The 26,883-nt window shown below is 43.1% G+C and overlaps 2 protein-coding genes and 1 non-coding gene across 3 annotated transcripts; 1 reads left to right on the top strand and 2 right to left on the bottom strand.

Annotated features, from left to right (window-relative positions):
* The first annotated feature begins 851 nt into the window (after positions 1-851).
* Positions 852-6,239, top strand: LOC133916482 (uncharacterized). Its single transcript, XM_062360163.1, has 9 exons — positions 852-1,036; positions 2,911-3,001; positions 3,081-3,141; positions 3,849-3,926; positions 4,031-4,104; positions 4,787-4,900; positions 4,981-5,088; positions 5,497-5,535; positions 5,612-6,239. Exons 1-9 carry the CDS (start codon positions 948-950, stop codon positions 5,696-5,698), a joined length of 741 nt encoding a protein of 246 aa, XP_062216147.1. The 5' UTR covers positions 852-947; the 3' UTR covers positions 5,699-6,239.
* Positions 6,240-11,777: 5,538 nt separating this feature from the next.
* LOC133917235 (small nucleolar RNA Z247) lies at positions 11,778-11,915 on the bottom strand. Its single transcript, XR_009909638.1, has one exon. It is a non-coding gene; the product is annotated as a small nucleolar RNA Z247 (small nucleolar RNA).
* Positions 11,916-20,625: 8,710 nt separating this feature from the next.
* Positions 20,626-22,706, bottom strand: LOC133916481 (uncharacterized). The gene has a single exon (XM_062360161.1). The coding sequence runs from the start codon at positions 22,097-22,099 to the stop codon at positions 20,963-20,965; it is 1,137 nt and encodes a 378-aa protein (XP_062216145.1). The 5' UTR covers positions 22,100-22,706; the 3' UTR covers positions 20,626-20,962.
* Positions 22,707-26,883: the final 4,177 nt, after the last annotated feature.

Raw genomic sequence — 26,883 nt, 5'->3', positions numbered from 1 at the left:
TAAATTGATATAATTTAACTTCTTAACTAGTTTTAATAGTAATTTTATCCTACGTGACAACAACTCAATCTACTATCGCATTTCGATGACATGACATAAAAAATTAAAATAATTAAAAAATCATAAAAATTCTAAAATACTAGAGACAATTATAAAACCTTATATAAAAAAAATTCAAAAATAATATCTTTTGCATCATATTTCATGGAGAGAAAACTTGGTAAAAAAATGTGCTTTAAAAAACATGCAGCTCATTTATTAACTCATGTCAAGAAAAATATTAACATACAAAAACATATTTTTTATGTGTAAGGTGTACTTAATAGGATCTATAAAATTAATTTCACTTTATTTAGATTTTTATTAATTTCTCTATAAGTTTTAGAGAGTTAACTAGCATAAAGTGAACACCATCAAATATGATGCAAAATCAGTTAAGGGCAGGCTAAGTTGTTATCAGTGAGATGAAATTACCATCAAAATTAGTTAAAAAATAGATTACACCGAATCTGATTTTACGGATAAACAGACTTCTGAAATAGTAGACTCGATCAATAGTAGACTTCTGAAATAGTAGACCTTTTCCTTTCCGAAATTATAAGTTAGAAGGCCATGCATTGGGCCCTGCTACAGAAGTCCTTCGAGCTCAACACTCGGCCAGAGCATCCGGCCCTAGACTCGGCCCACTATGCTTCCACCGGACCAGCCACAACACCACCCACGCGGCGGAACCTGGCACCTTCGGACAACAGCAAATCTTGACCGTCCGTTACGCCACCGACTCCCACGATCCCATCCCAGCCTTACCTCCCCGCGCGACGCGACGCGACGCAACGCTCTGTCGCCTCGTCGTCGTCCTCCCCGAACCGAAGCCGACCCGGCCCACCCAAACCGAGAGTCCGCGACCGCGTCTTCCTCTCCTCGGTTCCTCCCTTCCCTCCTTTTCCATGGCGTCGTCGGAGGCCGACGAGGATCAGCTCCTCAAGAGCTTCCTCGCGGAGGTCAGCGAGGCTGAGCGGGACAACGAAGTGCTTAGGTCTCCCTATCCCTCCCCCCTCCCTCTCTCCCCTCCCCCTGCGCTTTCTTTCCTGGTGAATCACCTCTTCGCATCCCGTAGCTCCAGATCCCATCCGTGTAGCGCCGTTCTTCCCTATTGTGTGACCTAGTAGATATAGCTTCGATTGGGTGCTAAATTTCGCTGAGATTCGGTGCATCCCTTTAGCCCGAGTGAACCCTAGGTTGCAGCTGTACGGTCGTTCACCTGCTCTAGTTGTCTCCGTACCGCGCTTGACCCGTGAGTTCTGTAGCACTGGTTGTCAATTGCATCTGAAATTGCTTGTTCCTCTTATGAAAATAAATAGTTTCCGAAAATTTGCCCCTTGCGATGCTTGCACCACGATCATTTGTGTGACTGTATCCTGATGTAGTCATGTGGCCTTATCTGATACAAAATGAGCTCTATTGGAGAGATCCTCGGTATGTGTGCCCAGAGAGTTGGAGTTTTCCCGGTTTGGTTGGCAGGGGCCAAATCTCGCTGTTGCATGACTGAGCTAATGATCCAATTTGAAGTCACATGTTTTCTAATTGTCTGATTTAATCGGCTTTTACATCTTCAAGACCATCCTAGCTTCAATATTACTAATTTTGTGAGAATTTGCTGCTCAATTCTTATTTTGCTTAAAGGCAAAAAATAGATTGGCTCAGAGGTGTGAAGAATTTCAGGCAAAATGCTGAAATTCCTGGCCTTTTTCTTTTTTGGGTGTGAAATCTTGGATGAACAGAAGCTACAATGGAACTGTGCAAATTGCCCATATTTTGGATCCTATGTAGATTTTCCTGCTTTGTGTATGTTGCTGTTTCTGTAATTAGTTACTCCCTCTGATTTCCAATGTAAGTCATTTTAGATGTTTGAACAGGAATTAAGAAAGTGTTGAAATGATCTCTTTGCCCAACAATTATTGCACATTGAAAGAGATACCTCATCTGGCCATGAGAGGTAGTACCATTCAGTTAGCAAGGGCGTAAGAGTAAAAAGAATGTGAAGAAGTGCCCTTGAAGTTTGATAACGACTTACAATTTAGAGAAGGGTCGGAAAGAATAAAACAAGTTACAGAGGGAGTAGTCAGTTTGCATATTTTGAAGCCTCTCAGTGCTATGCCTATGTTTAGCTTTACTATGCGTATCGTATCAGAATCGAAGGACCTCGCTTGCTATGTTATTTTCTCCTAAGTTTATCATTTTTGACTCAAGATGGACAAGCCTATAGCATGCTATTACTGTTTGCTATGCGTGAAATGGAAAACTAATAGCAGTCTTCCTATGTAGCTAGTGCTGTCCAATGGACTCCATCTGTCCGGAATGCTTTTGTTTTAAAGTCCTTTTAACTGAATAACTACTAGTACTACATAAACATGATTGCCACACATAGATAGGGGTTAGTTTTTATAGATTACATGTATTGGTTGAATAATGAGTGCTTTAACTGACCAAAACCAACCCTTTTATTGATGGCATTTGAGCTTTATCTTGTTTTACCCTCTCTGTTTGAAATATTAGAGGATTTGCTGGCTTGCAGGTGAATGGCCATCATAGGCTTATTTGATCTTCCTATAATATGCCCCCAAGCCTTGTTTAAAGCTATTTGATGTCTAGACTACTTTTTTTTTGGAAAGCAAACGCCAATTATTGAGGGAGCGGTATGCTGGGGAAAGTTATAAAGTGTATATGGAGAGGATCGAAATTGCAAGTTGATGTATATTTATGACAAAGTGAGAGGATCGAAATAACATGTATATAGAAAAATGGGGAGTATTTGCCACTTGCCAATGAAAAAAATGAATTGAAATGTAATACTAATTGACTGTTCCTTCTCAATTATATCACCCTTTCTAACACATTCTAATTTATCAGGATACTTGGTTGCTTCAAGTTAAACCCTTTTGAGCACCTTAAGTTATCTTTTAATTCATCACCAGATGAGGTGAAGAAGCAATATAGGAAGGTATCAAGAGAAACTTTTTCTTTTTGTTCTGACCTACTGTGTGTGTAGATCTAATATTTTTTTGCTTCTACATCTGCAGTTGTCATTGTTGGTACATCCTGATAAATGCAAGCATCTGCAAGCACCAGAAGCTTTTGCAGGTATATGGAAAGTTGCAAACTAGCCAGTAATGATAGTAAGGTTACATAGAAGAAGTATGGTGTTACTGTAATTCCTAGTCATATTAAGCTGAAAGGCAGTATTATTGCACTGCATTGCTGAAGGCACATTTCGATTTTGGAAATATGACTTCTATGATGATATAAACCATCAAGAAACATATGCCAGACTACCAGTTGGAAATTCAATTCTACATATCAGATTACAAAAGGATAAATGATTAGGAGGGATGAAATCTGGAATATTAATGCATTTCAAAAGTAATCAATTCGTGCAGGCTTTCAAAATTTGCCATTAGGAAGAGTGGCATGAGTTCATACTAGCAGACTATTGGAAATACGTCTAATTAGATTAGCTTCCAATATCGACATCAAGTTCCAGATAATTATATGCAAACATATACCATGAAGAGATCAGCTTAGATATGGAATGTGTTTGTTTGTTAAGGTGGAATCCCTAGGAATCCAGGATCTTAATGCCTTAACCGAGTAGCCATTTTCATGGGAGGTATATATTTTCCAAGAGAATCCAGGAAATGTAACAGTTCCAATACTTTTTTCTTGTAAGATCTTGACCTCTGTAATTAGTTCAGTCATAGTGCCATTAAAATTGATCACCTTTCTGCACTTAAATGACTTTTTTTTTTGACCTGTCACATTGGTTCACTCATTTCCTGGTTGCTGCACAGCTCTGTCAAAAGCACAGCAACTCCTGCTTGATCCACAGGAAAGAGGATACATTCTTGATCAAGTGACTGCTGCAAAAGGTGTGATGTGATCTTTATTTTTTTGGTTCAGTTATTGCTCAATTTAAATAAAGAGGACATGAACTTGAACAAAATCTGATGTTACTTTGTGTTGAAAAATTCAGAAGAGTTGAGGGCAAAGAGGAAAAAGGAGCTGAAGAAAGACAGTGCATCCAAGATAAAATCCCAAGTAGATGAGGTAACACGATCTTATGGGAGGTGCTTTGAACGTCTACCATAAAAAAAATTAATAACATCGGATTGCCATGCTTCCAAGGAAGTGAGGTGTGAAAAGTACTAAGAATAGTCTTGAATTAGTCGACTTTGGACTAATTTACTTGTTCCAACAATTCTAAAGCCATATAGGGTTAAAATATTGTAGAAGCCACTTGGTTGTTCATCTTATTTCATGTGAGACAAAATACCCCGAAGAACTGGCTGCTTTGTGCACCATCCAGAAAGCCTGTGTACATTGTAATTTCGTTAATAATTGTGCTGATCTGTGCTACATATTTTGTTTTTATGAGTTGATCCCAATATGCCATGCACTTTTGCATTTGTGTGAAAATATTGTAGAAGCCACTAAACTTACTATTAGACTTTAGAACTTTGAAAAACAACTTCTTTGCGTAAAGACAATGCTTTATATACCTGAATAACTTCATTTGGTGGAATCTCAATTCTCAACAGTAATATACGATCTTGCAGATCTGATGCTCTCATTTTCATGTATCATCTGTGTGGTTCGGCGGTTCTATATTGACAAAATATTGTGGTGATTGTTCTACTTCTGCGAGACACTAGGAACACCTCATTGAATTTCATGCATCTTGAACAATTCAGAACCCACAATTGACAATTGTTTGATTGCATATATGTAGGGAAAGTATGAAGAGCTGTTTGAACGATCAGATGAATTTCAGCAGCAGCTAATAATTAAAGTTCGTGAAATTTTGACAGAGAAAGAGTGGCGTCGGAGAAAAATGCAAATGAGGGTAAGTAAAGTGTTTCTAGAAATTCAAATAACATCATTTGCGGTGCTGAGTATGTGCTATGTTCATGTGAACTGGCACAGATATCAGAGGAAGAAGGAAGACTTAAGAAGGATGAGGAAGAAACTAAAGAGATGTGGAAGAGGAAGAGAGAGCATGAAGAGAAGTGGGAGGAGACCAGAGACCAGCGGGTATGTTTGCAGTCTATTCTTATGTAGAAATCTGTAACACTGTTAGCTATGCAGCATTATGAAGCTAATGTTTTTTTAACCCCATTTTGTTACTTTTTGTACAAATCTCAGTTGGATATTATTTCATCATTTGTTCTAAAAATGTACGTAAAAGCTGGAAAACGGGTAGGATCACAGTGCATTATTTAGTACCTAACACTATTTTCAGTTACAGTGATTTTCCCGCTGCTGCAGTGCTGAAGTTTGTATTCCCTGTCACCCAAATACAGTGCACCTATCTGTGCTCATATATACTATTTAGTAAAATATTTACAGCATTGAAGAATTAAAAAGCCTAGTTCAGTTGACTTGAACGATTTATTACAATAGCCATGGCACTTCTTAATACCATGGATTTACGATTTGTAGGTCTCTAGCTGGAGGGATTTCATGAAGACAGGGAAGAAGGTATGATCGTGCATATGTGGAGTATCTTGTTATCTGTGAATCTGTAAGACTGTAACTCATAAACTCCTTTGTACAGGGACGGAAAGGCGAAATCAAACCCCCAAAACTGAAGACTGAAGATCCAAACAAATCTTATGTTCAAAGGCCAGTAAAGCGCGCTTAAGAGTAATGCTGTCGGTATCAGCAATCAAAGAACATCTGGTAGTGATTCTTCCTGCCACCTGATTGAAGCTACAACCTAGCAATGTTGACTTGCAGGCTATAAGCTTCAGATATGCCTTGGGTTCCTAGTGTAGCCGGTGGAACAGAACAGAAAATTGTTAGCAGAATGACCGCATATTCCTACCTGGAGTTATATTGGATTAATGTACTTGTTGGGTAGAAAATGTTTTGTTGGAAAGAAGTGCTAAATTTTCTGTTGGAAAAGAACCCTACTGAAGCGTGTTGAAAGGCACAAGAAGTGCAATATTTTCTGTTGGAAAAGAACCCTACTGAAGTGAATGTTGAAAGGCTTATCTCTGTTTCATCTTTGTTTCAATATTTAGTGTAAGTAATACTGATATATGTATTTTGCGGTTTGCTATCACTGGCACAAGAAGGCTTCCATTACTTCTTCCCAATGTACTGCAAATCGTGGTGATGTATTCTACAGGACATGTACCATCAAGGGAATTGCGGTATCTGTTGTTATTCTGTTTTTGAAATCCTCATTCTTAAACATTATTCATATGCCTGAATTGCGTTGTTTTTGTTTTCGTTTCAACTTGTTGGTGACTCAAATTTAGATGAGTTGAGCTGAGCACGACACGGTGGCGGTGTACGATGAGGGTGGCTTCTGTACTACTATACTGAACCATGTGGATAGCTCATGATGAGTATTGGCATTCGGCGAAATGCTCAAAGTTGTTCGCTCTCCTAAAATAAGTCAACTAATCTTCCCTTTTGTCCGCTGACATAAACACAACTACTGAAACGATTGACTCTTCCATCGAAGTTCTGGCGGCCAGCCTGGAGAAAGCTATGGACGAGCGACGGGCCCAGTCGCTGGCAATTGCATGTCTGAAATGCAAATGTGAAGTTATGGAAGCTCACGCATCAGCTCCGCAGAAAATAGATCGTCAAGAACGAAGGCCCCAATTGTTTTATTCGATTGCCATGAGACTATCCACTGTACGAAACAATTCAATTCAGATTTGTTTTCCTCTACCTGAAAGCTGGGCCTCCTGACTCCTGAGACCAACACTTGAATGAATCTGTTCGACCTTTTGGTGTTCATTCAGCAAAGGAAACAACTGGCGCCATTTGAAACTCAGGGAAAATCTGGTGCCACACGTATACTCTTAACACACAAGAATATATGTGGTTTCCATGCTCGGAGCAGGCACAAGTTAGCCAGCTATTTCCTCCAGAAACGTGATCTCCTGTGTTGTCTGATGTCTCTGGCTCTTCCTTCATCCCCAGCATTGAGGCCATGCATCCAACCTGATGGCAGTCTGCTAACTGTCCAGTGGAGCCCATGCTTCCCCCTCGGACCAACGTCCCTCTCTCGCACTCACTCTCCTGCCCCTGAAATTATTAGAGCAGCCGAGGCCTTTGGACTCGAGTGAGACTGTGAGACGGACACCAGCAAGCCGCCGCCTTTTCCAGGGTGCCCGGCCGGGCCAGCAGCACTGTCGCGCTGTGGGCCGCACGGAGACGCAAAGCCGAAGGCCATCACCCATCGCTCGCCCGCGCCTTCGTGACGCCGGGGCCCTCGCGCGGACGTGTGAAAACATAAACGCTGACGCGCGCACGGGCGCGGCCGAGGGTTTGGCTCACCTCACTCACCGGCCGTGACAGACACGGGCTGGCAGTGGCACCGCGCGACGAGGGACGGGGCCGGCAGCGCAGCGGTGCGCTGTCTCGATCGATCCATTTGCCCTGCCGGGTGCGCCCGCCCAGTCTCCCGGGTGGTGATGGTGTCACGCGGAAAAGGGTCCGTGGCCCAGCTCCACAAGTCCATGAGCCAGCCGCCTACGCCCAACCGGAGCTGGTTGGTTTGCCGAGCACAAAAGGGCACGAATTATTTGTTGCTTTCTTTTATTGATTTGTAGCTTTGGTAACACATGTCAGGTGTGGGTAGGCGTCATGACCAAGTGGATGTTCAACCTTGTTGCATTTCCATTTTCAAATTGCTTTTGGAAAGATGGTGGGCTCAGAGCGGTGAGAAAGGGGTTTGGGAGCCCAGTAGTCGGTGAATGAAGATGTGGAAGTGTTGTCAACTCCTAATACGAGGCCGCGTCAATTTATATATGGGACCGAACAAATCGCGGTAGAGATTACATCCTAGGAGCCGGTTCTAGAGTTTTCTATCATACTAACTTTCTATAGACAATAGCAACTCCATCTATATTCTATGAACCGACTCAATGTATATATAGTTACAAATTATCTCTAACAGTCCCCCTCAATCACAGCTTTTCTAAATTGAGATTGCGTTTAAATTCTTCCAACTTTTGAGTAGACAGCAGCTTGGTAAATCCATCTACGACTTGATCTGTTGTGGGAATAAGCCGAATATCCAAGAGTTTTTGTGCCACACGTTCTCTGACAAAGTGGAAATCTATCTCAATGTGCTTTGTCCTTGCATGAAACACTGGGTTAGCCGAGAGATATGTAGCTCCAATATTATCACACCACAGCCGTACAGCTTTGGGAATCTCAACACCTATTTCGCTGACTATCATCGGTACCCACATAACTTCAGCTGTTTCATTTGCCAAAGCCTTGTACTCTGCCTCAGTGCTTGATCGTGACACAGTAGGTTGTTTCCTAACACTCCAAGAAATAAGGTTAGGTCCAAAAAATACAACGAAGCCTCATGTGGATCTTCTGTCATCTGAGCAACCAGCCCAATCTGCATAAAAAAAAACACTCACAAGAACAGAAGGAGACTTTCTTATTTTCAGTCTAATATCAATGGTATGTTTAAGATATCTCAAGATCCTCTTAACTGCTGTCCAATGAACTGTAGTAGGAGAATACAGAAATTGACACACCTTGTTAACAGGGAAAAGCAAGATCAGGTCGAGTCAAAGTCAAGTATTGTAGAGCACCTACAACACTTCTATATTTTGTTGCATCTTTAGGGTCTAATGCTTCTCCTTCAAAGACTGACAATTTTTCTGAAGTTGAAAGTGGCATGCTAACAGGCTTATAGTTCATCATCCTAGCTTTCTTTAATATATCAACAGCATATTTTTCTTGAGTCGATAATATATCATTATGTATCCTTTTTACTTCGATGCCTAGAAAATAACTGAGATCACCAAGATCTTTTAGAGCAAACTCTTGTTTGAGATCCTATAGTAGGCTAAGGTTGCCTCTTGTGAGGAACTTGCTACAATTATATCATCTACATAGATAAGAATAAAAATAGTCACATTTCCCTTACTGTAGAAGAATAGAGAGGTGTCTCCCTTAGATGGCCAAAAATCTAGACTTTTTAGTTTCATGCTCAATCTGGAATACAAAGCTCGAGGTGCCTATTTCAAACCATATATGGCTTTATCCAGTTTGCAAACATAATTTGGTTTTGCCTTATCTTCATATCATGGTGGCTGCCTCATAAACACTTCATCCTCAGAACACCATGAAGAAACGCATCCAACTGATGAAGACTCCATCCCCTGGAAATAGCAATAGACAAAACCAATATGATAGTAGCTGCCTTGACCACATGACTGAAAGTATCTTCATAGTATATGCCATATCGTTGCTTAAAACCTTTGGCTACCAATCTAGCTTTATATCTATCTATGGTGCAATCAGCTTTCTTCTTGATTTTATAGATCCATTTGCAATCAATGATTTTCTTGCCTTTTTGCGGAGGAACCAAATGCCAGGTTTTGTTTTTCGTGAGAGCTACAAATTCAGTATCCATGACATTTTCCCAATTTGAACTGGACAAAGCATCTTCTAGTGTTCCTGGTTCATTAGCAATAGTGAGAAGTCCATACATAATTGTACTATCAGTGCGAGTCATAGGCTTACGAATCCTACATCAAAGTCGTGTACCATGTTGACAGATCGGAGGTGCTGGAATTTGATGAACATCGCCTCCAATCGCGGAAGATTCCGCACCCTCATCATGAGCTGGTGATGCAAGCACCAGCGCAGGGGGATCGGAGGGGCCAGCCTCATCAAACAGCATGACATCACCAGACTACGCCCCCATGTTGTCGATGCTGACGGGTTCGGAGAGGCCGGCCTCATCAAGCAGCATGACGCCCATGTCGTCATTGGAGTGAGACGCGCCCATGATGTCGATGTTGATGGGTTTGGCTGGTTCACTCCCGCCTGGACAGGTGCGTTGCGTGGCACGCGGACCATCGTCTCCACAGGGAGGGTTAGGTAAGAGTGTTGTCTGGACACCGTGTCCCGAGGCAACACTGGGATACACGCCAGTGCAGGGTGCAGTCGAATCTGCTCTAGCCTAAATAAAATGACGACTTTCTTCCAAATTCTCTGCAACACTATTTCCAGAAATATCAGGTGCATCATTAATAGAAATGGTAGGAGGATTAATCATTGATTGATCAACCATAGAATTATTCTCAAGACTAAGATGAAAGGAAGGGTATAAAAGAATCTTGGGTCTTAATCTTGCGCCGGCATTTGGGTGCAGCTGGGAAAAAGGAAAAATATTTTTATCAAACATAACATCCCTGAAAATATATATTCAGTCTATAGATATGTCAAGGCATTTAAACCCTTTATGCAAGTTGCTATAACCAAGAAAAGCACATCGCTTGGAACGAAATTAAAGTTTGCGTGAGTTGTATGGCCGAAGGATTGGCCAACAAGCACAACTAAAAACATGAAGAAGGGAATACTCGGGTTTATGGCCAAATAGACGTTCCAGGGGAGTAATGTTTTGAATAACACGACTAGGAATTCTATTGATGAGGTAGGTTGCAGTGAGGAAAGCATCATCCCAGAAGTTTAGAGGCATAGATGCATGATCAAGGAGAGCAATGCCTACTTCAACAATATGTTAATGTTTTCGTTCAGTAGAACCATTTTTTTGGTGAGAGTGAGGACATGAAACTTGATGAGATATGCCACTTTTGGTGAAAAAGGAGTGTAGCTTTTCATATTCCCCCCCCCCCCAGTCAGTATGTATGGTTACGATTTTATGATCAAGAAGACGTTCAACAAGAGCTTGAAATTCATGAAATATATTGAAGACTTTAGACTTGTGTTTAAGGAGATACACCCAAGTGAACTTGCTACAATTATCAATAAAAAATGATATAATATTTTTTCCAACCTATTGAATCAGGAGCAGGACCCCAAACATCGGAAAACATATGTTCTAAAGGAGCACTCGAAACACTATTAGATCTAGAATAGGGCAACTAATGACTCATAGCCTGTTGACAGACATTGCAGGTTGACTCTTTATTAAACTCTTTGGAACAATGAAGATTATTCTGGGTGATGACTTCCTGAATGACTGAACAGGAAGGGTGGCCAAGCCGACTATGCCATCGTGTTGGGGAGAGCGTGACTCCAAAGGCTTGTTTTATTGACGCGGGTATGGACGGAAAAGGATAAAGTCTTCCTCTTCACTTGCCTCAAAGGAGATGTTCTTCGTTGCCTGATCTTTGACAAGGAAGAAATCAGGATGAAATTCAAGAAAGGTCTTGTTATCGGAAGTGAATTTATGAATGAAAATTAAATTATTCCTAATGTCAGAAACATGAAGAATATTACGAAGATGAAGATTATGAACAGAAGTAGGGACAATGACATGACCAATATGATTAATCTCCATGCCTGCACCGCTCGTGGTGTGGATCTGGTCATTGTCGGTATATTTGTCACGAACTGTCAACTTGTCCAGCTCGCTCATTGATCCGTTGCACCAGAATCAATGTACCAATTTGTGTCTATCCAATAGGAGTCTGTTGTCGTAGCTGCACTCTTGTCTTCTGGAACAAAATTTCCATCAAATCAATGTCAACAGTTGATCATTGTATGGTATGGTTTCTTGCAGAGTTGACAGGTGGGGCAGGTACTGCTTGAGCCGCCCCTGCAACCTTGGTTTCCATGTCCTCCTTGAGATGCATGGTAGCTACCTTGACCGGTGCCACCACCACAGTTTCCACGGCCGCGAGTGTTGCCATCGCGCTGGCTGTGACTAACTGTATTTGCTAAAGATGCAGACGACAAACTATCATGGAGAAGATCCATCCGAACCTCAAAGCCAGAAGCTGTGCATAAAGCTCAGCAACGTAGATGGGTTCGACTCATGCCACGATGGCGGACACAAGAGGATTGAAATCAATGTCGAGGCCAGCGAGGATGAAGGAGACCATTTCTTTGTCATCCAATGGCTTGCCCACAGACGCCATCTTCTCACCGAGGGCTTTCAACTTGTTGACGTATTCAGCGATCGTCATAGACCCCTTTTGGGTCATGGCCAATGCCATGCAGGTGTTAACCTCTCGTGTGTGGGTTTGAGAGGAGAAGAGCACCTCGATCTCACGCCATGCTTGGACAGCAATTCTTGCCGTCACCACCTGGGTGAGAATTTCCCGAGATACGGAAGCGTGGAGGTAGCCAAGGACTTGTTGATCCGTGGCAATCCACTGGACGTGTGTCGGATTCACTACTTTGACGATCTTGTCGCCCTCCTTGACATCAAGTTCAGCGGGAGGGCAGACGCTCATGCCATCGATGAAGCCAAACAACTGAGCACCTCAGATGATTAGCAGAAATTGGGCTTTCCACAGGAGGTAATTGTTTTTGGATAGTTTCTCGGTAATGGGAAGACCAAGAGGGGATGGGAGGGTAGGGTTAAAAGATGAGGTCACCATGGATGTTTTGGTGGAGAAGGATGGCTCTGATTACCATGAACGGCAATGTGGAAGCGTTGTCACCTCCTGTTATGAGGCCGCATCAATTTATAGATGGGGACCGAACAAATCGTGGTAGAGATTACATCCTAGGAGCGGTTCTAGAGTTTCCTATTGATACAACAAGATCCTAACTTTCTATAGATAATAGCAACTCTTATCTATATCCTGTGAACCGACTCAATGTATATATGGTTACAAATTATCTCTAATAGTCGGCACCAGGGGAGGTCATGGACTTATGGTACTGGTAGCTTTAAAGGTTTGAGTTATGGAAAATGATGTCCAATGTCATTGTTAATACATCAAGCGTTGGCCTACCTCGTTGCTTAGCTAAGGCCAATTTGGGCACATAGGATCCCTAACCTAACTATAAAGTAAACAATTTTGCAAACACTGAACTATTAGAACTCTTGAAAAATCATGTTGTTGTGGCGTGCATACTTAATTGTTGGCAAATTTGGTAAGTGCAGCTCAAGTTGAGTGACATCAAAGAAGGCAGGTATTCACAGCGAATCATGGATTTGACAATTTATGATCAGTCTTCATGCATTTGTCCATGTGTTGAAATTTCAGCACTAATGACACTACACCATGTCCACTTAACAGGTAGACGGGCATGTTTAAAGCAGCATAAACACTTTATCAAGCGCATTAAGCCACCCAATTACAGATTAAAAAAACTATGCAAATTATTAATTTCCATCTTTTTTTTTAAAAAAAAAGAGAGGCCCATTTCTATCGGCCACGCAGAGCGAAAGTTCATTACCTCGCGTAGCTTTTCTAGACTAAAACAAAGAGAAAAGACCACCCAGCGAGCATCCTTTTGCACAACGCAAAAGGGCTTGCCCAAAAGATTGCCATTATTGTGAGACCCCTACGAGATCAACGAGGCCAGGGTGCCTCAGCAAGCTGCTAAGAAAGGTTGCCGGTAACAGCCCAAATATGCACTCCTACGCGCGAAGGAGCTTTTAGTTATTCGCCCCAGGCAACTGGCAATTCGGCGTCCGGCAAACCTCAGAAGAGATTGGTGGCGAGGCACTGACCTGTACATATCCATGATCCATGCACAGATCTTATTCCCCCAATGCTGGGCGCTCGCGAAAAGCCTTCGCCATTTGCCGCGCGGGACATAGATAAAGACGACATGATCAAAGGAACTTTGCTTCGTTTGGTAGTTGATACTCTCCTGCTGTCTCTGCTTGATGCGTGTATTCATTCAGTGTTTGTCCTGGACAGACTGCATTTCCAGTTGGATGTGTACTGGTGCAGTAAGGCAAAGTGAGGTACAACCGCACGCCAGCACAGGTGTTGAATTGCTATCGAAGTGTTGTTCCTCTCTTGGGCATAAAGGATTCCAATTGGAGTCTGATCTGACTGCATTTCAATTCAATACGGACGTTCACGTTCCAAAATTAACAGGACAAAGAATGTCAAACCTCTTGTAAGGTTAGTGCACTATAGCTTGTGAAGTAGGAGAGACCGAGAGAGTACTGCCGAAATGTTTCTTTTATCCTGAGTATGGAACATTGCTTTATTCGCAGGGCCGTATATCACGGAGTTCAGGGTGATCGACCGAACAGGAGGGGCCTTATAACAAGTAGTACATCAACAATGCCCCTAAAAAATAGTACATCAACATTTCAAGTCTTGCGTAAAGATAATTAGAAAGAGGTGCTCGAAGGAAACAAACTTTCCCTTGTAATCATTAGTTAAAACTAGTAACTATGTGTCAAATTAACTCAACATTAACATTCCTATTCCTTTACTTTTGTTTCGTAATTTCCTAGGGCCGAAATGCTTATATATTCTCTTCTATTCCTGGCTAGCCTTAGTGATAGTAGCCATCGTGCATTGCCTAGCTTGAATTTGAACTTGTACTTGCTTCTTTGGTTCTTATATATGTCTCATGATTACTTAGAGAAATATCCTGAACATAAACTAATTTACGCTTGTGAGTCACACATTTAGTAGTTAAGATGGTAGAAAATGCACTGTAGCCTTAAAATACTGGCCATTAGATGAGACAGAAGCAATCCCAATGGGCTTATTTTAAGTTTAGAATAGGGCCCTCCAAAAGCTTGGTACGGCCCTGCTTATTCGGTTAGGAATTAGCAAAAGTAGGGAGCTAGCATCGGTAGCATAAGGTTCCTCCTTTTTCCCGTCATTAGCAAGCATAAGCCTTTCTACCTTTTGTTCTGCTTTGCTTTGCACGCTCCACACCTTCTTTTGGCTCGCCTTTTGGTTTTCTTGTCTTTAGATGGATTATAGTTTTGGCTTATGATCGAGTATTGTTGTAATCGAAGAGATAAAGTCGATTATTTAAATACTTATTTAAAGTATGAATATCTTATTATTAATTATGTGTATCGAATAGTACATAAAATTTTATATTGGTTCAAAATTTTCTTAGGATAATAATTCTATGTTTTATTCTGTCTGGATCAATCTTAGAAGAAGACAATTACAATGAGAATGTATCTAGATCTAATCTTAAGGATCTTGGTGAGTTTTCTCATGTTGAAAATCTTAAAGCTATTGTCAGATAAATTTAATAGTGGCTTAAATTTGCTATAGATATTAATGAGTTGTTTATACTTCTATCCGACTAGATTTGCTTCATATTGCTTGTCTAGCTTCTAGTTCCAACCTCACTTCACTTTCTTCCCTTTCCGTTGGACTTATCCCTCTCCTCCTTATATAGTCAGGGCGCAGAGACGTACCGCACTCGGAGTCTTTGAGTATTACCTTTCGAGACTATATTACTTTTGAATATCCGGAGAACTTCTTAGTCTGGAGATGGTTTTCGTGGGTTTAAACTTCCCGGATTATATTACTTCTGAATATCTGGAGCACTCTTTTCTAATTCGAGAATAGTTTTTGTGGAGAGCACGATCAACTGGCTTAAATATTGGTATATGACTTATTTACTTTATGACAGTTATAAAATCTAATAAAAGATATGTGTACAATGATAATCTATCTCTAAGATATATCGTATTTCTATTTAATCTTTAATTATTAATTATTAAATTCTTATTATTGCAGGTCAACAGGGCATGCACTACTAAATATTGCTCCCAGGCAGATTCCCAAAAACCTGTTCTAGCTCCTTATGCATTTTATATTTTCTCGCAAAGAACATTTTACATCCCATTCGATTTCTTTTTTGTTGTGCGTAGAATAAAATGGAAACTGTATTACTAAGGCTACGAAAATTGGCGGATTTTAGGGTGAACTATTGATCATGCATGCTGGTTTTGCATAATTTCACACTACTCCTTCACTAAAACAAATTTAGTACAGGCAAATCGTCCCCCTAGATCCTCTCCTTTTCACTTTTATGCGATCAAGCGCCTTTCTGGACAGGTCTAGGGTCTCTTCTGAAATCTGAATTCATTAACCACTGGAAAAAACAGTGCTGATGGCGGCCCATGTCACTTGCATACTTTGTTTCCAAAACAGCCTTGGAAAAATCATTCCTGCTGCTGCACTGTGGCAAGGAGGGTTCGTTATCACCATTCATCACAGCGATGTTGCTCTCTCTTCCAAAAGCTCGCCGTCGAAAGCGGTCACTTAGGCCTTACGCAATACCTCCCGTTTGTCCTGCCATCTCTTTCAGTTATATTCTCCTCCAATTAGCTCTGCAAAGTGAAGGCTTTATATGTATCATGACAAGCCTTTTCCTTCTTCAGGATGTGATAGGGCTGGCCATAGTCGATGTACACAAGAAAAAGAGCAATTATTTTTTATATATATACTAAGCGCAATCTGTGTGCACTTGCATGGGCAGAGAACCTTTGACCTCAAAGCTAGCAAAATAAAACTATTTATTATATATGTACTAAGTGCAAATGTGTGCACTTGCATGGGCAGAGAACCTTTGACCTCAAAACTAGCAAATTAAAACTATCGTATTGAAGATATCTATACAAGATTAGAAGTTTGTAGAATAAAATAAAGTGATTTAAATATCTGTTTTAGGCTAAAATAAGAATAAGATGTTTAAACCAAAGATCTTTAATCCGCCTATAGCTCTAGCTCTCACAATTTCTGAAGTTAAAGATGATTAGCTTAAAAAAAAATTTAAAGCTAAAGTTCTACCAAACAAATCATAAATCCTAAATTTCTAAAGCTTATCCATATACACGTCCATAAAGCTAATTGTTGTGCCTGCCCTGTAAATTGCATAGCATATATCGAACTCGATCGGCTCGTCCTGCTTCGGATCAAAATTCGAAAGCACCATGCGAATGCAAGTTGTGCCGGGAAAGTTGTATGTCTCGGACCATGCTTTAGAAATGCCTGAAATGGACCGGAACAGGAAAATTGAGCAGTGTCATTGTGTAAGTTCACGGAGCAGAGTACTGGCATTACCGGGCTGTGCAAGTGACAGCCTCGTGAAGCATTTGAATTCAGATCTTTCTGCTGTCATCTCCAGAGAAAAGATTGGGCAGCCTGCAGCCATGGAGTTCCTGATAACCCTTGCCATCGCCGTCGGAATCTTGCATCCAAGCATACACATCGATCGCATACCAGCTAGATGAGCACAAGGAACAGGCGCGTGGAGAATAGCGTCATCCCACTCTAACTCACTAGCAGAAATCGACATGAAAAGATCTCTCTATCCCTATCTCTCATCACGCCAAATCCTTTGTTCCTCTCGGTTTTCTGGCTTTGGTCCCGGACGGCTCGTAGGGTGGCACCAGCGGGGGACATTCCAATCAATTCCATTCCACCCCCTCCCAGCGTTCCGATTCCGATTCTGATTCCGGCCCTGGCTCTGAAAATTTGTTCTTGAAAACCATAGATCGAAACTGTGTGCTGAAAACATAGTGCGTTGGTGAATTTAGCATCTGATTTTGAGAAATCAAGTTGAAATGTGCCTTGTTTTCACGTGATGAGTGATTGACATTGTCATTTATTTGATTTGATGATCTTCAGTTTTACATGAGTTTTGATGTGATTTGAATTGATTTGAGATTTTATTTGAGCATAATGATTCTGAACTAATTAGAATTGGAATCGGAGATATGTATTTGCTTGTCTTATGGTGTGCAAGTGATGGATGCAATTTGACGGTCAACAATAAGATGATCAGGGTCAAACGGAGTGCTTGGTTCCAGACGATCAAGGAGGCCGGACGGAGTCAAGGGTGATCCTAGATGAACACGTGGAGGTCAAGCAAAGTATTGAAGGCGGATGGAGACGGCGTGTTGATAAAGTCAAGCGAAGGGGATGCCGGTGCAAATGATAAGGCGGCCCGAGGGATCGGGAGCGGGAGAGACTTGCCGACGGTCATGATCGCATGACGGAGTACACACGTCGATATCGAAGCACTTTCTTAAGGTGTAAGCAAGACGATGAGTCACACTTTGAGAAGCGTGCAGGTGGTTTCGCGGTTTGGTCTCAAAACCGTGGGAAGATTGGAGGAGTATGTGGTACCATTGCGAAGCTTGCGTCGAGGCGAAGCTAAGTCGTGAAGGTGCCGCGAGCGTCCGATGAATAAAGAAGAAAATGTATCAAAATACCCTCGGTGGTAGGTAGGAGTGTACTACAAGAGAGGAGTATTTTGGAGAAAAGCTAGGAAACTTAAGAATCAAGTTTTCTAGACCTATAAATAGAGGGGTAGGGCTAGAGAGAGCTTTGAACTAGCTACTTGAGCCCCTTTATACCACCCATTTGAAAGCCTTAGAGATAGGATTTTAGAGGAGAGAAGGATGAGTGCTTAGGCTATGTAATAGGTGAGAGTTTTAAGAGATAAATCTTTGTAATCCTCCTAAAATAGGGTTGACCTCTTTGAGTAATTAAGTTTATGTTTTTATATATATTTGAATTCCCCTCCTTCTAGGTTCCCTCTATTGGTTCCCTTGCAAGTTTGCAAGTTTTTCTATTTTCGGTTTTGATTTTCGTTTTGGTTTTTGGGCTGAAATTTTAGCACCTTGTGAGATTATTTTTCTTGTTGCTAGAGGCATAAAAACTCACATACGAGTATATGCTCATGTGTCTTGAGTACCCTTGCCTCTAGATCACCAATTTGGAGAGGTTCCTTACACGAAGATCTTTTCTTTGAGCTACAGTTTTTCACCTTTGCATAGTTGTTTTTCTTGATACTAGTGGCTTAAACACTCACATACTCATGTATTTGAGCGGGTCTTGAGTCCCCTTACCACTAGACTATCATTTTAGAGGATAACCTTGTTTGGTGTCTATCTTCTCTAGTTTTTTTAAAAGTTGCGAGTTTTTATATACAAAGACATATGTAATGGTCTTGAATAGAACCTATGGTTCATATTCTATCTGTGGAGTCATGTTACTATGGATCTAGTCTTATTGCTTTGTCTCTCTAATTCTTTTGCTTCCGTTTGAACGTTTTAAGGTGCGTTGTGTGAGAAATAAAAAAATACCATATATTTCGAAAGAAATTTGTTGATGCACCTATTCACCCCTTCTAGTCACCATTCTCGTTCCTACATATTTTGAGTCTTTATTTAGTGGGTTGAGGATGAATAACCTTCAGTGGCTGATGTTATATTTAACTATTTTGAGACTAGGAACTAGGAAGACAGATCACTACACCTTTTCCTTTCCTTTCTACCATGGTAATCAGTTTTTGTTTGGTTGGCCCAGCAAAGGCTTCTGGGGGATGCCAACATTTAGAATCATTTTTGTCTGCCTGAATTTCAGTAGTGTCTATCAAACTTTACATTCATGAAATACAGACCAAGTTTTGAGCTACTTGCAAATCCAATAAGCAATCCATGTATAGAAGATTTACATCTTTCCGTGTTGTTTCCAACAAACATTTCATAAGACTTCCAATATATGACATATTTTCATGCTAGTAAACTTATGACATAGTCGAAACATGAAATGTGTATATGAAATCACATATATAGAATTAACAAAGATAGAGTGATAGACATATTAAACATATTAAATACATTTATGAGTTTGCATGGAATACATGTGTCCTACTTGTCTAGTCGGATCGTGATCCTACAGCCCGATCCTTTAACACAATACGATCTAATGTCCCACCTGTTGTAGGCAATTTGAAGTATACAATCATAGAAGAAAGGACGGATTAGGGTAATTTTGTAGGTTGCCTTCATCTATATTTCAAATGGTGGTAAGTAGATTACAAGCTACTTAATCGTTCATATCTTCTTCTTTTTTTTATCTCAAATACTAGTATGGTAGGCACTCAATTTTATTTTACAAGTTAATTTGAGCTAGACAATTGGAACATAAGCAGATACTCTCTTCGGTCATAAAAATCATACATGCAGATTTGTCTTGAAAAATATTTTTATAATATTATATTTTATTAGATATTATAACTATATTCTAATAGAAAATAGTGATCAAAATTACACGACGAAGATCATGAAAAGTAAAAATGTTATGTATTTTTCTACCGGAGGGAGTAATATTAATTGGCAAAACAAAAGTACTGTATGTAAAACATTTCAACTGAATTTATGGCACTGTAGATGAGCCATTCTTCAGATCCTCTAGCTGCAGAGCGTCCAGTTGTATCCATGCTCAATTCAATTTTCCAAGTATTCAATGTACTCTGTGTGTTCCTTGCATTGTTTTCCAATTTTATTTCCAAGAATCTCCATATGTGATCATGATGATTGTCCATTGTTTTCTGGAGCAGTCCGGTTTATCTGGCATGAACATCAGCCAGCCTAGTTCCATTTCTGGGGAGCCGTCGTCACGACGAATTCTCAACCAAGAGAGGTGCTATACTTCAACTACCTGAAAACAAGTTTGTTTTCGTTGGACAGTCCAAAGACCGTTTTCAACCTCTAGACATGCTGCTTTCTCTCTCTGTCTCTGTTATAGCAGCGGGATCCGTAGGCACTGCCCTCCACCACACTAACTAGACGTTGCCAAGATATTTCCTTGACTCCCCGTTAATGACACTGCCCACCATTATGAGGCCACCTGTGGCTTCAGCGACATCACCGTTACCTCATCGTACCATCACATCATCACCCACCGTTGGTCTGACTGTCGCACCGGGTCTCCTCTAAGTCCAGCAGCCTCTCGGAGCACCAAAACCTTAAACCTCAACCCTAACCCCTCTGAAACCCTCGTCATTGTCAGGTGGTTGAAATGTAAGAAGAGTGCTCAACTAATCATTCCACAACTCCATCGAAACACACAGCCAAGATCATCAAAAACGTCTATCTCAATCATAAACAAAGACCACCAGTGGTAGTAGCAGCACGTAAATCGTAGTAGATACAACATGCAGGGCACGCACGGGGATATATATACCACCCCAATCTAGCGCGCGCGCGCTCTCTCTCACACACACGGCTAAGCACACCGATCACGTGATGATCATCACTTACTACTAACAACAACATGACATCACGTACATACGTTACATCAGCAGCAGCTGCTGCAAACAAACAGGGCACTCATTGAAGCATAGAATGGAACGGCAAAAGAAGAGGCGCCGGCGGCCGCCGCTACGTGGCCAGCCCAGCGCGTACGGCGGTCGGGGTTCAAGAGGAGGTGGTGATGAATCCCTCCCACACGAAGAGACGTCGCCCGCTCAGCTCGCCGCACCGGCGCATGTGCTTCAGCAGCTCCTCCTTGCTGCGCCGCCGCCTCGCCGTCATCAGGAGCTTGTTCTCGCCGCACGTGGCGCCGGGGACCACGTCGTCGCCATTGCCCCCCGGCGCGGCGGTCGCGCTCAGCGCTGAGGCTGCGGCCAGGGCCGCGACCGCCGTGGTGGTGGAACCGGTGGAGCGCCTCGGGGGCTTGGGCAGGTGCTGTGGTGCCGCAGGGGCGGCGTCGTTGATCTCCTCACAGGTGGCGCCCGGCTCGGCGCCCACGAACTTGTTGATGACGAGCGCGGAGCGGTGCACCCTCGAGCCGCTCCCGCTGCGCGCCTGCGGCTGTGTGCTCACCTTGAACTCCACGACGGTGCCCCGGTCCACGACCTCGACCTCCTCCTCCTCGTCCTCCTCCTCATGGGCTTGCTCGTCGGCATGCTGCTCGGGCTCCAGCTGGCCGTCGTTGCTGTCCAGCTCGTCCGAGGTGGGGGCGGCGGTGTCGGCGAACGACAGGAGCAGGCGCCCACCGCTGCGCTGCGCGCGGAACAGGGTGGACGACGGCATGGGGACAGCATGGACGACCAGGCGGCCGTCTTGGCGGTGCTGCCTCATCTGCAGCGCCCCCACCGTGCGCCGCGCCAGCGACGGCAGCGGCGGCGGGAACGCCCTGGGCGCGGGCGCGCGCGCGGCCACCTCGTCCGCGCTCTCCTCGCGCTCATCGTCGGAGCCCGGGCACGAGTGGTCGGTTGCGCTGTCTGCGTCGGAGAAGCCGTCGGAGCCCGTCTCCGAGCCGAGGCTCTCGGTGCAGATCTCCAGGCTCTTCTGGGTCAGCAGGCTCGACGAGCGCCGCACGAGCGGGTGCACGTACGGCTGCGCCTGCCTCGGCGCGGCGGGCGGCTTCTTCGCCTGGATCATGTTCCATATGTCGTCCCTCTCCAGCCGCTCGTCGTCGCCGCCGTGGTCCGTCTCTTTCAGCATCAAAGCAGCCTTCTCGGCAGCAACAACCTTCCCGCCGTCGCCGCCCTGCTCGACGGCGTAGCATGGGAGCGGCTGCTCGGTGGTCTCGAACACTGTCAGTGCCATGTCTCCCTGCTGGTTCTTTGCAAGTGACACTGAGCTAGCTAGCAGCTAGATACCTCGACTTGTCTGTCGCAGGTAGTATTACAGGTTACCCCAAACGGAGGCAGTAGTACAGCAGTTCTACGAGTGAAGGCACTAGCTTCTACGTTGTACTCGCTGCAGCTACTAGTGTGCTAGCGCGAGTGCGTTTATATTTTGTGGCTTGTTGTCGTCGTCGTTGTTTTCTTTACCTCGTGGAAGAGGAGGAGGAGGATAAGAGCACACACGATGAGACGAGGAAACAGAGCCAAGAAGCCAAACCGGGAGCAGAGCACGCGGCCGCGCTATATAAGCGAGCCGCGTGGTTTGACCGGGAGGAGTGGACGGAACAAGAGGCAGTGGCAGGGGTGGAGAAATAAGCTTTGGAGACTCTAACGCGCGTCTCGGTTTTGCTCTGCTTTTGACTGATTTATCTCTTGCCTTGATGGCTCTTCGATGGTTCGGTTTCTCTATCGCACTCTCGCACTGACTCCTCCCTTGGTTGGCTGCTAAGGGAAGAGAAGGCTCGCTCACACTACCCTGGCTGCTAGGCTTCAACTGGGAAGACGGGTCACATGATAAGAAACGGAACAGCAGGGGTGGGGGTATTTGTAGGGAGCGCGGCCGGCCTTTTGTGTTCGGGCTCAGCCTCTGCTCACCACACACTCCACTAGCATGGGGGAACGAATACTTTTGCCGCCCGTGAGGGGCCCTCCATGACATATGCGTATTCCATTAGGAAATTTCCTAAATTTTTTGGAAAGGAAAACTTTATGAAAATATGTTACAGTATATGCGTTCATCTGCGTGTGGTTGTGGTACACATACCAGGAAGTGGTATGCGACTCAACATTTTCTCAGGTCGAATTTGACACCATTTTCTCAACATTTTCTCAGGTCTGATTTGGGTTGTGGCTTATGGTTGGCTTAGTGAGACAAATTTTGTCATTCAGCCGTTGGTTTAGGGATGTAGTGCTGCTATTGATCACGGACTTGAAATTAGGAGTAACGCTAGATGAAAAGCTTAAAATTCGCAAGCAGGCTGAGCACGTTTTTGGCTAGACTCAATGTATTTTGTAGCGAGTTAACTCGCGAGCCTCGCAAGCCATACAGGTCCCAACAGACAAGACCAGGAGCCCATTAAAGAGAGCCCACTCGACATCTCTCGTTATCAGGGCATGCACCTCCCCACTATCACACATGGAGGAGAAAAAGAGGGGCAACTAGGATTTCACCTCCCCACCGTCATGCACCTCCTGCCACACAGTGGCGGCACGCCATGCTCTAACGCTTCTCTTTCTCACTCAGCTCGACTCAACTCCCACTGTGGGCTATGAGTGCAACCAATCGTGTCTATTCACTGCTTGTTGCCATAGGCCGCAACAATGATGTAAGCGTCAAATAAACGGAGTCCCATGACCGATGTTGCTGCTTTGCCTCCCCATCAACCCAGATGATGACACGTCGCTCCGTCGTCACCAAGCCGGCCGAAGGTACCAGCACAACAAACCGAGAGCAGCTCTCTCTCTCTCTCTCCCTCTCCTCTAAAAGATTGGAGCTTCATTTGTATTGCGTATGTATTGATCTAGATCCAGTTGTACTATGGAATGTGATTCCTATGTCTTTTGCCATTCCATTTTGAAAGACCACATTTTGATAAGAAAAAACAAACAATTCCTTCTATGCAGTAGACATTTACTATGACATATGTCTGTGTTGTTTTCAGGTATGGCTAGCTTACGAGCCTAACAAGTTGGCTCGAGCTCATACCGAGTCAAACTGAGTTTAGCATTTTTTTTTCTAGTTTCCTTAATGAGCTAAGCTAAGCCAATTTGTTAACTTAATGAGCTAAACCTAGCCAAGCTAAGCCGACATCTAGGCCTAATTAGCAGCATATTTAATGTTGTGTTAGCTGTAGGTTTAAGGAGAAAAAAGAAGGAAGAAAAAGACATCAAATTGGTTAGCTGCTATAGCGAAAATGACACCATTAGACTATGATTATGATTTTGATAATTAATGATAATATAGTCATTGAGACTAACATGTTTGTCAAGGATATATGTTACAAGATTTTATGGATGTAATACATCAAGAAGTCACCGTAGTCGGGGCAAAATTTGATTGAATTAGAGAAGTCCCAGGAGAATTGATCTCACCAGAAGGTCTGGTGCAGAAGAGTTTACACTCATCAGAACATTGTGCATAGAGGCTGTGTAGGGATCGGCGATGTCCTAAGGGGGGGTGAATTAGGACACTTAGAACTATTTCAGCTCCAAAAATAATACAAGATACATCCATATTAATTTCTATCAATATATACTCTAGGTTTATCTAGTGTGTATACTTTACCGATCAAAGCGCTTGCAACCTATCTAAGAAAGTAAATTACAAGTAAGTAAACGTGAAAATATAAATAAGGTACAGAGAGCAAACTCGGCATAATATTTTTTTCCCGTGGTATCGATGGCATGAATGCCACCCCCAATCTACGTTGGAGCTCCACAAATGATATGCTCCCGGTCGGCACCCGGTCATGGCTCTTGAGCCACCAAGTCATAAAGACAAGGCCTCCACCCTGATGAGCCACCAAGCCACCAAGACAAGGTCTCACCACTAGTCTCTCTTCCGGTTCCTCACCGCTGTGATCACTTCAGAGCTTGAGCCACCAAGGCAAGGGTCTCCGCGTCCTCATACACACTTCTCGTCACTGCTCCACACCAAGTCAGAGGGTCAACAAGTTTACGGGCGAGTCAACAAGAATCCAAGATGCCGGCGTACCAAGAGGTACAAGCTTGGATCACTCCTTGATTCACTCTCTAGACAGCAATCACCTAGCAACACACTCTCTAGGTCTATAAGCACTAATCACTATCTAATATTGTGCTTAATTAGATAATCACTTTAAGCACTTTGGTGTCTTAGATGTGTATATGAACTGCTCTAGAGTCCAGCTACACGTCACTACTTCAAATGACTGAGTGGAGGGGTATTTATAGCCTCAAACCCGCGTACTAGCCATTAACCCAATGGGTCTAAAAAGATGTTAACACCGGATGATCCAGTGAGAATAGTAGTACTAACACCAGATCATTCGGTGAGTACACTCTCACAAACTAGCCGTTGGAACCTCACTCAAACCACTGTGAACACTGGACACTCTGGTGTATACTGCATCTTCATCACCGGACTTTTCAGTGAGTATACCTTAGCCATCCGAGCCAACATCTTCTCTGTGTCAATTGCTCCGGTGCCTTCTCCAGTGCTTGTCAATCTATCACCGGACTATCCGGTGAGCAATCCTCAGCCATCCGAGCCAAATGCAACCCTCTCTGGAAAATATGCTCCGGCGTACACATGACTTCATCACCGGATCATCCGATAGCTTGAGCTTCGCCTACCTCTTTGTACTGTTCATTGCCCAGTGTATTTGTCCACTGTACTCTTGCTTCATCACCGGACTATCTGATGCCTTCAAAATCTTCTGCTCAAAACCAAATGCTCTGGTGTGTATTGCTTGTTGAACATGGGATCATCCAGTCAGTTGATCTTCAACTTCAACTCTTGAAACTGCCTCTATCGGAATTGCTCCAATGCTTCTGCCCATTTGACACCGGACCATCTGGTAAGGCAAAACTGCCTCTGTCTGTATGCACTATTCATTATCCTGTGTGCAACACATTCAACACCGGACCATCCAGTGAGAACAAAACTCCTGGGACTTCTCCAATTCAACCAAACTTTGTCCCGGATGCGGTGGCTTCTTCATGTATTGCATCCATGAGACCTACTAACATATATTCTTGACAAAAATGTTTTGACTATGTTGTCATTAATCACCAAAATCGCAAACATGGCATAATAGGGCTATTTTCCCTATAGGCTGATAGTCTCATCGGATAGTCTGGTACTCTGTGTGTTGAACTTACCGGAGTATTTATGACAAAACAGGAGAAGACTGAGGACTTCACCAGATAGTCTGGTGATCTGCACAGGGTAACATCGGAGCATTTCTTGCAGAAAAGAATGCAAGTACAGAAGACTGAAGATCAACCCACCGGAAGGTCCGGTGTTTGGTTTGTGCACACTGGAGTATGACACCAGAGCATTTCTTGCAGAGGCGACTGCAAGTGCTGAAGAATGAAGATCAACTCACTGGATAGTCTGGTGATCACAGAGATGAATGCACCGAAGCATTTTACACAGAGAGACTGCAAATTCTAGGATGGCTTGAGATAACTTGCCGGAAGATCCGGTGATGGATTTGAAGGCACACCAAAGTGTCCGGTGTTCATAGAGGTTGTGAGTGGAGTTCTAATGGCTAGTTTCTAAGTTTATAATCACCGGATGATCTGGTGTTAGTACTATTATTCTCACCGGATCAATCAGTGTTAACAACTTTTCTGAGCTGTTGGGAAAACAGCTAGTTGGCGGGTTTGAGAATATAAATACTCCTCCACTCAGTCATTTGATGTGGGGCATACTGCTGGAGTCTACAGAAAGCTCATATACAATTGAGAAGATATCCAAGCCACCAAAGTGCTTAAAGTGATCATCCAAGATGATTAAGCACAAGATTAGAGAGTGTTTAGTGCTTATAGGCCTAGAATGAGTTGTAGCTAGCTGCTGCTGCTTGAAGAAGGGATCAAGGGGTGATCTTAGCTTGTACCGAGTAGTACGTTAGTGCCTTGGAGTCTTGGTGATTTATCGACATCTTGGGCCTTAGTGGCTCAAGCTTATTGACCCCCCGACTTGATGTGGAGCGATGCCAA

The sequence above is a fragment of the Phragmites australis genome, chromosome 4, assembly GCF_958298935.1.
Source record: "Phragmites australis chromosome 4, lpPhrAust1.1, whole genome shotgun sequence".
In the NCBI taxonomy this organism is placed as follows: Eukaryota; Viridiplantae; Streptophyta; class Magnoliopsida; order Poales; family Poaceae; genus Phragmites; species Phragmites australis.
The sequence above is the reverse complement of the archived record's forward strand: the minus strand, read 5'-3'. Positions and strand labels throughout refer to the sequence as shown.

Excerpts from the sequence above, each read along its gene's own strand:
- LOC133916482 (XM_062360163.1), top strand. The coding sequence starts at position 948 with ATGGCGTCGTCGGAGGCCGACGAGGATCAGCTCCTCAAGAGCTTCCTC. Across the intron at positions 3,142-3,848 it reads AGCACCAGAAGCTTTTGCAG|CTCTGTCAAAAGCACAGCAA; the intron begins GTATATGGAAAG and ends GTTGCTGCACAG. Across the intron at positions 3,927-4,030 it reads TCAAGTGACTGCTGCAAAAG|AAGAGTTGAGGGCAAAGAGG; the intron begins GTGTGATGTGAT and ends TGAAAAATTCAG.
- LOC133916481 (XM_062360161.1), bottom strand. The coding sequence starts at position 22,099 with ATGGCACTGACAGTGTTCGAGACCACCGAGCAGCCGCTCCCATGCTAC.